Source organism: Colletotrichum godetiae, assembly GCF_030913485.1.
Source record: "Colletotrichum godetiae strain CBS 193.32 chromosome Unknown BDP55scaffold_42, whole genome shotgun sequence".
Taxonomy (NCBI): domain Eukaryota; kingdom Fungi; phylum Ascomycota; class Sordariomycetes; order Glomerellales; family Glomerellaceae; genus Colletotrichum; species Colletotrichum godetiae.
Genome location: NW_026851290.1, coordinates 191850 through 204013, shown reverse-complemented (window position 1 = coordinate 204013; position 12164 = coordinate 191850). Strand labels below are relative to the sequence as shown.

The window sequence follows — 12164 nt, the reverse complement described above, 5'->3', positions numbered from 1 at the left end:
GGGCGATGCCGCCAGTATGATATGTCGAATTTGCCTAATAGCATTGCACTCTGTAGCCAGTAATGGACGTTCGATGACATCTTGACTCGAGGCGCCTTCATCCGGTGACTCGATGGTAGGTACTGTAGAACATTGTCAAGACCGACTTCGAGGAACAGCAGGGGCACATTCATGAATTGAAAGTCCTCGGTCTGTAAGACAGGGCGTTCAAGTCTGCGTAGCTCGAGGGGGTAACATTGACAAACAGGTAAATCTCGGTCAAGTTTTCCCGTACTGACGAAACCAAGGGGTGGCGCAGGATTGTATGTACCTTAGTTGTAATAACAGAACGGCCTTTTTTACATAACAAGGCAGCCCCGGAAGAGTCAAACAGAGGTGGGCTTTCTTCGGGACGAGGCCAACTTGGAAAATCATTGGCGTGGAAGGGGGGTTCATGAAAGTGTATGTACACCGAGGAAACGGGGGGAGGCCACGCCACAGCCCCAGCTCCATTGATCTTTTCTACGCGAAAAAGCGTACAAACCACAAAGATGCTTGACACTCACCGAGGTTACGACCCGGAAAGAGGAAATGCGCACTCGCGCGTCTGCTCTCCGTAGGCTTTTCCAATTCCACATGGAGATATTGGAACAATGAGTGCGATGATGAAGATTATAAAACTTAATGTGATCCCTCCAAGCAAGACGAAACGAAACATCCCATCAACCCAGACGCAAACACATCAGAACCAACTGCCTCTATACTAGACTTCTGGTAGACCACCTCAACTCAACTTCAATACTCTCTTCGCTTTTCCAGGCCCATCATGACCAAGTACACCGTCAGCAACGTGTGGTACTGCGTAAGTTCAAACAAAATTGTCTTCCATCACTCGATTTTGTGCATTGCTAATCGACTCCCTCAGCACAACTGCTCCTCAGGACCTCATAGCTGCAAGATCAACACACACTGCGCATCCTGCTACCACCCGCGGTGCAGTTACTGCACGGTCACGCAGACCAAGGTCCCCGTTGGCCGATAAGTAAGTCCCAGTATGTCTTGCGTCAAGAGGTCTACTAGAGACTAACCAGGGACCTCGTAGACAACGAACACTTGATGGCATTCGCCATACCATGACCTGACATGGCGGGCCCCACCCATGTGTGGCGCCTCGGACATCTCGTCCTTCAACTTCACCGCCACCAGTCGCGACTACGACAGACAAGACCTCTCAAACAGCAGAAGGGAAAAGGTGCCGCCATAGGGACCACAAGGATGGAAGACACAAAAGAGGATGGACAGGAGAGGAAGAAAGGCAGCCGCTGGTCGGGCACAGCCACGGATCATGGACGGCCACTCAGAACCCGGCACCGTGCACGAAGTGGGCAGGGAAAACGAGCCCTCCTCGGCATCGAGACAACATAGAATTACGATAGACTTAGCTTCAGAGCGAGCACTCAGCATAGCGAATAGATCAGGGTTTGTTTTGTAAGAATCGACTTGGAAATGTAATCCAATTGATCCGGTGAGAGCAAAAAGTGGGCATTGGCGCTGGCTAGTGACTTCTAGCGGCTGCCTTGTCTTTTGGCGACGTAAGTTTGCGATTTTGTCAAGTGAGGGCGAGAATGAAGCTTCCAGGGGATGACGATGACTCGGCCCCACTTTGGACGAAGCTTAGGTTCCCTTAGCTCCAGTTGTTGTTGCCTTGAGGGGCTAAAAAGTACTGATTGCGCAGCAGCACACATGCGAAAGTGCGCAGGCGCGGAATTGAGAAAAATGAAGTGTCGAGGTTGAAACGGTCCAGCGCGCCACACGTAGCGTGGGCTCGTTGATGTTGTTGCGAAAAGGAGGGATGCTTCCCCAAAGGTGGGCGGCAGGTGGATGAGAGAATGCGTGCGATGGCAGAGACAGGGAGGGGTAGTTGGAGGCTCAAGTCACGGGATGCGGCTCAAGAAATTTGGGATTTTGGTGATGAAGGCGTGATTGAGGGTTGCAGCTGCCAGCGTGGCTGTGAGACCCTTGAGCATTCCTAATAATGGCCGCGACTTTTTTGGAACGAATCATGGTGATTGGGTATAAATTTCTTGCACATTTGGAAATCTGTGCCACAATAGGCACGTTACGTTGCGCTTTTGGTTGGTTGGTTGATTTGCAGACATGAGGCTCTTCAACGTTTATGGCGAATGAATGGTTACCTTCAGGTGGGAAGGGATGGAAGATTCATACCACGAGCCTACCTGACTCTACGACGTTCGGTGGAGGAAAGTCAACACAGAAAAGAAAGAACACACCGGCCGACGAAAGTCTGTCTTCGGCGAAGGTGCTTCACCGGCTTTCAGGTATCCATCCCCCCCGGCCCCACATTGCTTCTACCTTGGTCCCGTCCATTGACAGAATGGGACCCACTTCGCCCGGCCCCGTCATACCTGTGCGGATACACTAGCCACAGCTGCCTACGGAGTAATCATATCTTCCACCAGCACACCAGCCACGCCACAAGTGTTGCTACCGTCGGAGTAAGACCCGGTCCGCCACACCTCTGTTCTTTGTCGCGCGCGATGATGAACTTCTGACTGCCACGCCTACCTACCACACCTGCCCAGTGCCAAGTCACCTCATGGAAAAGGGATGCGAGAGAGCAACCTTGGTAAGCTGAGGTCTCAAAGAGCAAAGAAACACAAGCAGAGAAAGAGAACAAGCCATGTTTAGGAAACCGTAGGGGGCCGCCCGACGAGGCAGAAACGTGCCTAACCAAGCTTCTCGTCCCTAAGACGCCTAGGCTGAGTCCCTCTCATCCTCAAGTGAGAAAATCAAGAAAAAGTGCGACCGGCATCGTCAAGAAAAAAGAAAGGAGAAACTTGCAACCTCGAGCATACGGATGAATCGTTGTCGCGAAAACCGGAGCACAAAGCACAACTGGCGTCCTAAAAATGGCTTCTCTCTCAATGCTGTTTGTTTGCTGTTTGCTGCGCCGCTAGCCCGCTTACGCCCGACGTTGCATTTTCCATCCACTTAAGGCAGGCTTCTGGAACTGTTCGCGGCACAGCCCCGGACCCCACAACCCTTGGTCAGAATCTCGCAGTCTCAGAGACCTGCCATGTGCGGAGGGAGGGGAGGCCAATTGGGGGTCTCGGGGATGGCGTAAAAGGTCCATGCAGCGAGCGTTAGCTCCCTATACTCGAGCCTACCACGGTTGTGCTCATTGATTGGCCCATCAAACCATTCGCAGCAGTCCCCCCCATCACTCGCCTCATTGCTCGATTTCCTTCACCTCCGTACCCGGATGAAAAGCTCACTCATCTCCCACTCACCTCCCTCTGACCTCGTCCAGCGCGTGCCGCCTCGCGGTCTAGGCTCGGTGAACAAATTCAACCTCACGCTAGTCACAATATGTTCGAGAAGAAACCACTGGCTGCCGTTGAAAGTACACCTCGGTCCAACCATTCCCTCTTTCTGTGTACTTAAGAGGCAATGACAAGAAGGACCCTGCCACCTTGACGGAAGAAATTTGTAACATGCCAGTTAAAATAAATATGCCTAGAGCTGCTGCTGCTGACCACCATTTGAGGGGGGGAAAGATAAAAAAAAATGATTAGACCCTCCCTGCAACTGGCAATGAAGTCCCCCAGTTCCGAAAAAACGTATGCAGCCAGATTTCGCAGGGGAGAAGGGTGAATGCCCAACGGAGGCAGAGACCGACATCCGTCCAGAAGCCCTTGACGTCCAGGTCTCTCATCGCCTCTCCCCTTTCGTCACTTCTTCGTTCGTCTCTCCCCATGTACGATGTCATCCTTCCCTTCGATTCCCTTAATGTACAATGCCTTGCCTCCGTTTCGCCTGTTGAATGACCGAAAACACCTTGCCAACGCCAAACTCATCCGTGCCGCCCTCGTTTGTCGACGTCAAGATTCAATATGATGGATAGGCATAATAAAATGCCTCATGCAACGTGGCCCAGACTTCGCCACTAGCTCACCTAGTCTTGCCGGGCTGTGATCGTGGCCCCGGGGCTCACAAGCTCAGGGCTTACGAGACGGATGGTGGAGCCGCGTGAGAGCTCTTCCAGTGCGTTGCGAGATGCCTTGCTAAGACTTCGGTGAAGCTTTTGGGCCTTGCTCTTCTCCGGGGTGAGCTCCTCCTCATTCTCTGCTCCCGCGGCCACAATCGTCATGCTCGGCGCACGACTGCTCAGCTTCTTAGGCGAAACCTTTCCGTACGTCTTGAGCATCTTTCCGGAGCCCGACTTACGGACTGTGGTAGCTTTGCGCGCCGGGTTGGGAGCCGTGTACTTCTTCGGAGTTGCCTTCTTCGGAGTTGCCTTCTTCGCCGCTGCCTTCGCCGGAGTCGCCTTTGCGGCCTTGGCCGTTTTCACCGGGGTGCTCGTCTTGCTAGTGCCGCCGAGAATTGCCATGGCCGACACACGTCTCTTAACCGTGGCCGCACCCTTGGAGGCAGCCTTGGTGAGCAGGCCGGTCGAAGATAGTGATCGTCTCACGCCCTTGGCGGCCTTGATCTTGCGCTTCTTTGCGGAGCCACCATCTTCTTCGTCGCCAATCATCGTCTCGATCTTTCTCTTGCTCGCCTTGACGGCGCTCTTGACCACTGCCTTGATAGTCGATTTGGGAGGCTTGGGCTGTTTGACTTCCTGAGGCTTAGGCCCTAAGATCCCTCGACAGTTCGGCGCGCCGCAGAGACATGTCTGGACGTTCTCATCGCTAAACGGACTGAAGTTGTAGTCGTAAGTGAGTTCCTCGCCCGTCATAATGGGCTTGTCCCCCGCGAACAGTGCCATTCTAGGTTGGCCAGACACGATCCACTTGATCATGCGGCAGTTGGGAGCACACGAGTGGTTAACGAAACGAGCGATGCTACCGGTCGTGGCGTCGATAATCATGTTCTGGTCGAAGCTCATGAGATAGTAGCACTGGTGTTGTGGTTAGCTTTACTGAGCGGTACATTCGGCTAAGTCTTTACCCACCTTGTTGTCCTTGTACTTGGTTTCCATGCGGTTGTTGCATTCTTCGTCGGTGATGATCTCGCCGGTGTACTCCATGACAATCTGGTTCGGCGCGAAGCATCTATTCGCACGAATGCCGTAACCACGGTCAGACGTCTTGATGACCTCAACACCAACGCGGTACTTGCCGCCACCTGCTTTCCTCTCTTGGAGATCGGCAAAGGCGCGGTTTGTACAGTTTTCCCGTCCCACGTTGCAGTTCTTGTCGTCGCACTCGTACAGCATGATTCGGTTCTGGCAGTCCTCGCTGCATCCATCCTCGGGTTTGCAGACGCACTTGGATTGGTCGATGAAATGTGGTGTCTTCTTCCACAGGCTCAGAGAATCGCCAACGAAACGATCTGTATCAAGGTCAGTGAGGGGAGTCAACCAGAGGCGTTAGGTATCTAACTCTTTGTCATCTTGCGGAAATCGTCGGGCTTCGGCTGGCCAGGCGGCAGAGGATTGCAGACGTCAAAAGGAAGCTTGAAATCGCGACCGCTGAGCAGCAGGCGCAGTCCATTAAACATGGGCAACGGCAGGGCCTTGTTAGGGCGGCCGTAATCCTTGAGCTCCGGTGTTTGCGCAAGCTTTCTCTGCTCAGGTATCGACAGACCCTTGGTCAAATCAGATGGAGCCGATTGGCCGGCATACAGTCCGCGATCGAGATATTTCTTGTGGCGCTTCGTCTTCTTGGACGGGGCGTCGGCAGCCTTCTCAGTCTTCTCCTCTACCTCCTCTTTCTTGGTCTCGAGCGGCTCAGATTTGGCCCTCTTGGCCGGTGGCGCGGGGATGTTGCCATTTTCGTCCAAGATCACGAGCTTTCCATTAGACCAGACCGTTCTGATGACAGGCTTCTCGTCAATGCCGGTGAACTCCTTGGTGTCTTGCAGGCGGCGCAATTCGCGGGGAATCTTGGACATGTTTTTCTCAAAGGTTTTGCGACTCCGTTTGCCGAGATTGGAGACTTTGGTCGCAAGAGTCTCGACAGGGGTGCCGATAAGACGCGCCGTGTGACGAGTGATCCGCGACGTCGCCGCCTTTTCCGTAGTTGTCTTCTTCGCACGCGGTGTCTTGAGAGCACCAACAGACCATTGGAGGTTCAACGCGTCAATGCCGTCGCGGACGAGATTGCCGGCGACACGCGCCACTTCGTCCGCATTGTCTTCGCCATCGACAAGCGTCTCGCCAGAAATGGTCCGGCGCCGGTCAGCAGCAACAATGTCGCCCTTGGAGCGGCGATGACCACGGTTCGCCGTGCCGCTAAGTTTTGAGAGGTTGTATACGCCCTTTCCTGAGCAAGACCGACGTGGGCGCGCTGCAGGCTGGGGTTCCGAGGGTGTTTCGGGTGCAGGGTCGGGAGTCGGAAGAGCGGCCGCGGGGATTTCGATTTGAGCCTCGATTTCGGTCTCAATAATGGTTTCGGTTTCGAGGATGATGGGGATGTCGTCTAGTTTGGGGCCCTCCGAGGCCTGGCTAGCAACATCGGATATGCTGGTGGGAGGCGTGGAGCTTGAAGACGCGATGTTGGACGATGAATCAGTAGCGAGAGCGGACAGCAAGGCGCTTTCGCTATGTAGGAGAGACATATTGGGCGAAAATACCCAGTCTCGACGCGATTTTGAACTTTTGCGTGGTTTAAGTCGTGTTTGGAGGTCGGTAGAGGGGAGATGCGACGCGTTCCAAAATAGAGTGTGCGTGTGTTGCGAGGTGGGAAGAAAGTTGGGGGGGTGGGAGGTCCAGAGAAGTTCCAGACACGAAAAAGGCCAAGGAGAGGGATTAGACCGGGGTGTGTGCGGAAACCGTCTCCCCAGGCACGCAGAATTGGCTCGTTCGCTGCCTCTTAGCTCTCACCTTACCGGCCGGGCATTGAGTGGCAATAAGGTAGAGGTAGTTTCCGAGGGTATTTGGCAGACGAGGTACTCTGTGCCGTAGCAAACCAAAGCGCGCTTTCAGCCGAGTAGCAAGCGGAGGGAGTGTAAAAAGGGGGAAAGATGAGGGAACAAGGGAAACCAAATAAAATTTGGTAAAGTCAAAAAATGTCCCCGAGGTCCGAAGTCTCTGTTGAACAATTGGTTGATCGTGGTTTGCTGGAAATTCCGTGATGGATTTTCGATATTGCTGTAAGTAAGCGCGGTTCAATTTCTGGTAAGAGCGCGCGTGAGATGTGGTAGCGTTGAAGGCTGAGTGAGCGGTGATAAGCCCGAGAACAGGAGTTGATGTGGAGTGGAGTGAAGTGAGGTAAGGTAGGGTGAGATGGAGGGATGAGACAAAGACACGGAGTCTAAGGTAATGTAGGGGGGGGTACCTGCGGTAAGGAAGTAGGTGAAAGGAGGAATCGGTGCGGATGGCGGGATGTGATGGGTTGAGAAGAACGACTTTTGAGGGAGCTTCCGTCCCGTCAGGTTATCCAGTGTCGTGTTGAGGACAGAGCGCGGGGAGTGGGGACGCGACTGAATTTGGTTGATTTGATGGATGGATCGAGGTGGTTGACCGGTGGTCGTTGATTGATGGATTTGCTTGCTGTATCGGTCTGGGGCTGCTTGCTTTTGCTTTGCTTAACTTGCCGCTTGCCTCGCCCGCCTAGCTCTGAGTACTCAACGGATAGGTTCGTTAGGTTTCGGCTTTGGTTATTCTTCCCTGCACCGTTTGCGGAGATAGAGGGCGATAGGACTGACTGAATTGCAAAAGTCAACCCAGAAAAGGAATAAAAGATCTCGAACCGAATAGTACAGGCTTGAAGTCGGAAAAGATGTGGTTGAGGGCTCACGCGCGCAGGAGTTGGGAAAGAGAGGGAAAACGATAGAGTCGGGAAAGACGGGAGCAAGAGGCGAGAGAGGTGCTTCGGGATGATGTGGAGGAACGGGGCCTTGCTGACCTTTGTACCTTGTGAAAGAACCAGGGCGGGAAGGCTTGCCTTGGTGTGTTGGGTCGGACGCCGCGCTCCTTCACATCTACTTAGGTTGGGCGTCTCTTGTCTGACTTTGACCGGTCTCGACTGGCGCCAGTCTTGTGTGTATTTAGTAAATAGCAATATCAGAGAGTGTGTACGTGAGACATGCACACATACACCGAGACTATGAGGAGGGAAAGTGGTTTAGACGGGAGAGGGAAAATGACAGTGAGAGGAGAGTAAGAACACGGAGATTCAGTCAGTCTCTGGATATGGATGGGCGTGGCCTGGCCTCTCTTCGGGCCTCGTTCGTTTTGGGCTGGGGAACCTCTAAAGGTAAACACAACCCTGGTCCGTGTTGCGTTGCGTGTGCGTACGCGGGACTGTGTGTGTCCTCTCTTCTCCATCTATCCTGTCCTATTCTCTTTCTCTCACCCTCGTCTTTGCCTCTCTCCTCCACTTGTACATACACCCTGAACATCGGATCCTTCATCGCTGACTTACGCTCGAGTCAACTACACGGCCGGATAAGCCGAAAGACCAAAAGTCAGCTTCATCGAAATCTCACAACCTCCAGCAACCAGTTCATTGAATAAAGGGTTTGCAAAATCGAGGCTCTGGATGACCCTCGTGTCATTGAGAATCAAAGGTTCAAGTGTCATCTGGTTGCGTTGCTTGTATCTTCTCAGACCACCTCCTGCGTTTTGCCTCAATCGCTGGCGCCACCGCCGTGCTGCTGCGCTGAGCCTCGCCCCGATACAGGCATGATGGGCAACACCACACCTTACCTGCATCCTCCTCCTCGTCTCGACCACTCGCCGTATTGGGTCATCCATGTGGGTTCGGCTCGATTGGGGGCAGCAAGCAAACAGCTCCTGATATTGATCAACTTCGACTCTACTCACAAGACATAACTCGACCAACATACAACGACATCTGTCTAGTCTGTGATTTCTACTGATGACTGCCACTTATGACAACTCTCAACGATGAAGCTGCGACTTTGACTGGCATCCGGCTAAGTTCATCTTCATGAAATCTGGGTGGCACGCTCAAATGGTGAAGTTGGCATGGAATGATTTCCGAATCAAGTCGCACTTGAGACTGTTCCATCTGGATAAGTAGCCCAAAATAACCATCATGACTGCAGACAGCCAAGAAGAAACTTATATGAGCGACCAAATGCCTCGATTGTCATTTTTAAGAATCTCTTCCTGGAGGAAGTCAGTTCTTCTTCCATTCAACGTCGGGGCCAACGTCGGGGTTTGAAACATCCGCTGTAGTCCAGCACACTTGAAAGACCAGACACCAAAACCATCATCGCTCACAGATAACGAGAAAGCAAATGTTCAAACATGGCGTATTGAGCTATTTGAAAACCACTTACTTGTTTCGTGCCGAATTGAGAATCGGTGTAAGTAGTGATGCCCTCATTAGCTGTCTACGAGAAAACATCACGAAGCAGAGATAACAATGCCTACAACAGTACCAGCACAAGGTCTGGACACGGTATCTAATGATTGTCTTCAAAATTGCGCTGTATTCGAAATCAGTCATGCGCCTCTTTCCACAGCCGCTCGTCCAGATCGGTCACTTGGTGGCACTCAGGCTTCAATCTACAGAGCCTCAGGTATGCTCCCACAGGTGTCCGAGAGTTGTGGCCATCAAATTGCTACGAACATCCCGAACGCCAGCAGCCTCGCTTTGCGAACATGAATTAGTTGTATGTTTGGACACTTGTGAAGTTATTATCTAAACCGCACGAACTTGCATGACATGAACCTCTCACGACCTTGATTGACGCTGAAGCTGACAGCAGGAATGAGATCAGATACTCAACTTCCAGTATAGGCTCAAGATGCAGTCACTGAGAAGAGATCATTGCCGATTGAATCCATGAGAAGTCGGTTGTAAGTCATTCCTCCAAACTCCGGCAATTGGTGACTAGCATAGAAATAACCTCCCCCGGTTGATTTCACTGAGATGACACCATCCAAGTGACACGCGCCACCTTTGATACAGGAGTTATGGTTACGGGGACAGGTTGTGTGCAACTCATCGCCTACTTGAGAGAAGAACATCCCGCTCGAGCCCACAGTGGCCAAAGCCCGTGAAACTCCTACACACTAACGAGTAACAACTCGAGAAAATCACGATATATAACGATGCTTAATCGGGTAAATATGTGAGGGTGCCGCTACTCTACTACCGCTGCTTATCCCCCCGGGATGCGGGTCGAACAAGGCAGGTGGGTGCGCAAACCACCCGGCGGGCACAACACCCTCTGAGGATATCCATGCGCTCGGCCGGCAGACCGCCAAATATGGGAGGAAGAAGCAGCAGAAGGGCAAAGAAATGCAGTACAGTTTCACTCTGTATGGGGCTCTCCTCTCTTCGAGTCAGTTTGGCACATTCTCACATACTCAAGGTTCCAGTGGGTTTGAAATGTCGAATTCGATTTTATTCTTCTTCCTAACCTAGGTATTAAAGAGGAGACGTTCCCATCCTTTCCTGCTAGCCTCTCTGTTCTGACCCTATTTCCTTTCCGTCTTCGATCGAGAAAATTGGATTCGAATTGACAACGCCACAAACACACACTAGAAGGGTATTATGGCATGAACGCAAAGAGAAAATGCAGTGGGCAAAGTCCGGACTCTGCCCCCTCTCTTTCTCTCTTGAGAAAGGATTGAGCCAATCCTGAATGCCTGTAAACCCGATGGATCTCCTGCGACAACATCATTCTCATGTTCCCGCGAAACCAACCAAGGTCCAGCCCACAGATTCAAAGGCATGTAACAAAAGGAAAAAAAGCCACGAATAGAGAATCAAACCATGCAAGCCCTAAAATTATTCCTTAGGCGGCTGCGGTCTTGGTCTCCTCCTTGGCCTGAGTCTTGTCATTGATGCTCAAGTCGGCAACGGTTGGAACCTCCGTCTTCTCAGCCTCAGCAGCAGCAGCCGCAGGAGCAGCATTGACGGGCTCAGAAGCGACGGCGGGCTCGCTGACGGCAACCGCAGGAGGGGTAGTCTCAACCGCCTTGGTCTCAGCGGAGACAGCGGAGGGAGCCTCGACGGTAGGCTGGGCCTCAGTCGCAACAGGCGCGGCGACGGCGGGGGCAGGAATAGCATCAGCCGCGGGCTTTTCGACAGGGGCCTCAGCCTCTGTGAGCTTGACGGTCTGGCCGGTGGTCTTGATGCCCTCAGCGTTTCCGCCGTACTCCTTGGGGAGCGAGTCCTTGTAGGCCGGGAGCTCTCCACCCAACTCGTTACCATAGCCGAGAGGGTGGAACTTGGCGATGGTCTTGGGAGCGAGGAAGACCTTCATCGCCTTGAAGACCCAGCCCATGAGAGCGGGGATATTGACGAAGTACTTGTGGACGAGAAGCTCAGGGTAGGCCATGGCGAAGATTCTAATGGTCTCTGAGGAAGCGGCCTTGACAGCGGGATCCATGCGGAGGAAGCTGACGTTGAGGTAGTCGTGAACCTGGATCATCTGGTAGGGGTCCTCGCCGCCATCAGAGATGGCGGTCTGGACCTTGTCGAGGTTAAGCTTGCGGACGCTGAGCTCCATAAGGGCAGCGCGCCACTTGATGAACCTATGTAGATGTGTCAGTCGAATTCTATTTATGCGATACTGAAATTCTCATTTGCTTGGGTTGTTACTCACTCATCGACGTTGCCAAAGGTGGCCTTCTTGTCCTTGACAGCTCCGTAGATGTTCCAAGTGATGATCATCTCCTTGCCCTGGGCGTCCTTGTGGGTGGTGACATAGCCGAGATCACCAAACTTCTTTCCATCGAAAGTGACCTCATCAAGAAGCTTGCCAGGGTTAGTGTCACGACGCCAGATCAAAGCCTTCTGGAGCTGGTCAGCAGCCTTGGAGACATCTTCGTCGTTGGCGCGAAGGAACTTTTGCAAGACGACGGTGGTGGGAACGTGGGTGTCGTCGGAGAGCTGCACACCCCACATCTCGTTATGCTTGGCCTCGGTCAAGATGGCGGGAAGCTTCTCAAAGAGCGAAGACAGGGGAGTCTGGACCTTCTCGACGGGCTTCTCGGCAGCAGGAGCGGCGGCCTTCTCATCAGCCTTCTCCTCCGTCTTCTGAGCAGCGGCAGCGGGCTCCTCAGTCTTCTGCTCCTGCTTGACCTCAGGGGTGACGGCAGCAGCAACGGCGGCGGGCGCGGGAGCGTCAGCCGAAGTCGGCTCCGCGGCAGGTGCAGCGGTGGCCGGCTGGGCCTCAGCAGCAACAGCTGGGGCAGGTGCCGCGACGGGCGTGTCGGTGGTCTGGGCAGACAT

General features: G+C 53.2%; 3 protein-coding genes across 3 annotated transcripts; 1 reads left to right on the top strand and 2 right to left on the bottom strand.

Annotated features, from left to right (window-relative positions):
• The first annotated feature begins 700 nt into the window (after positions 1–700).
• On the top strand, positions 701–1104 carry BDP55DRAFT_674655 (uncharacterized protein). Its single transcript, XM_060575674.1, has 2 exons — positions 701–1021; positions 1082–1104. The coding sequence occupies exon 1, from the start codon at positions 806–808 to the stop codon at positions 1019–1021; it is 216 nt and encodes a 71-aa protein (XP_060425954.1). The 5' UTR covers positions 701–805; the 3' UTR covers positions 1082–1104.
• A 2758-nt stretch (positions 1105–3862) lies between these two features.
• On the bottom strand, positions 3863–7024 carry BDP55DRAFT_281437 (uncharacterized protein). Its single transcript, XM_060566476.1, has 3 exons — positions 5388–7024; positions 4958–5337; positions 3863–4903 (listed from the first exon to the last, which is right to left on the bottom strand). The coding sequence occupies exons 1-3, from the start codon at positions 6562–6564 to the stop codon at positions 3956–3958; spliced, it is 2505 nt and encodes an 834-aa protein (XP_060425953.1). The 5' UTR covers positions 6565–7024; the 3' UTR covers positions 3863–3955.
• A 3704-nt stretch (positions 7025–10728) lies between these two features.
• On the bottom strand, positions 10729–12164 carry BDP55DRAFT_521909 (CRAL-TRIO domain-containing protein; the record flags this gene model as incomplete). Its single annotated transcript, XM_060567779.1, has 2 exons — positions 10729–11464; positions 11536–12164. Coding segments are annotated over 2 exons (1365 nt in total), but the record flags the coding sequence as incomplete, so codon positions are not given.

Bases quoted from the DNA above. Each gene is read 5' to 3' on its own strand.
- BDP55DRAFT_674655 (XM_060575674.1), top strand. From the start codon at position 806: ATGACCAAGTACACCGTCAGCAACGTGTGGTACTGCGTAAGTTCAAAC.
- BDP55DRAFT_281437 (XM_060566476.1), bottom strand. From the start codon at position 6,564: ATGTCTCTCCTACATAGCGAAAGCGCCTTGCTGTCCGCTCTCGCTACT. The intron at 5,338-5,387 runs GTTAGATACCTA...ACCTTGATACAG, and splicing joins TTTCCGCAAGATGACAAAGA to ATCGTTTCGTTGGCGATTCT. The intron at 4,904-4,957 runs GTGGGTAAAGAC...CCACAACACCAG, and splicing joins CCAAGTACAAGGACAACAAG to TGCTACTATCTCATGAGCTT.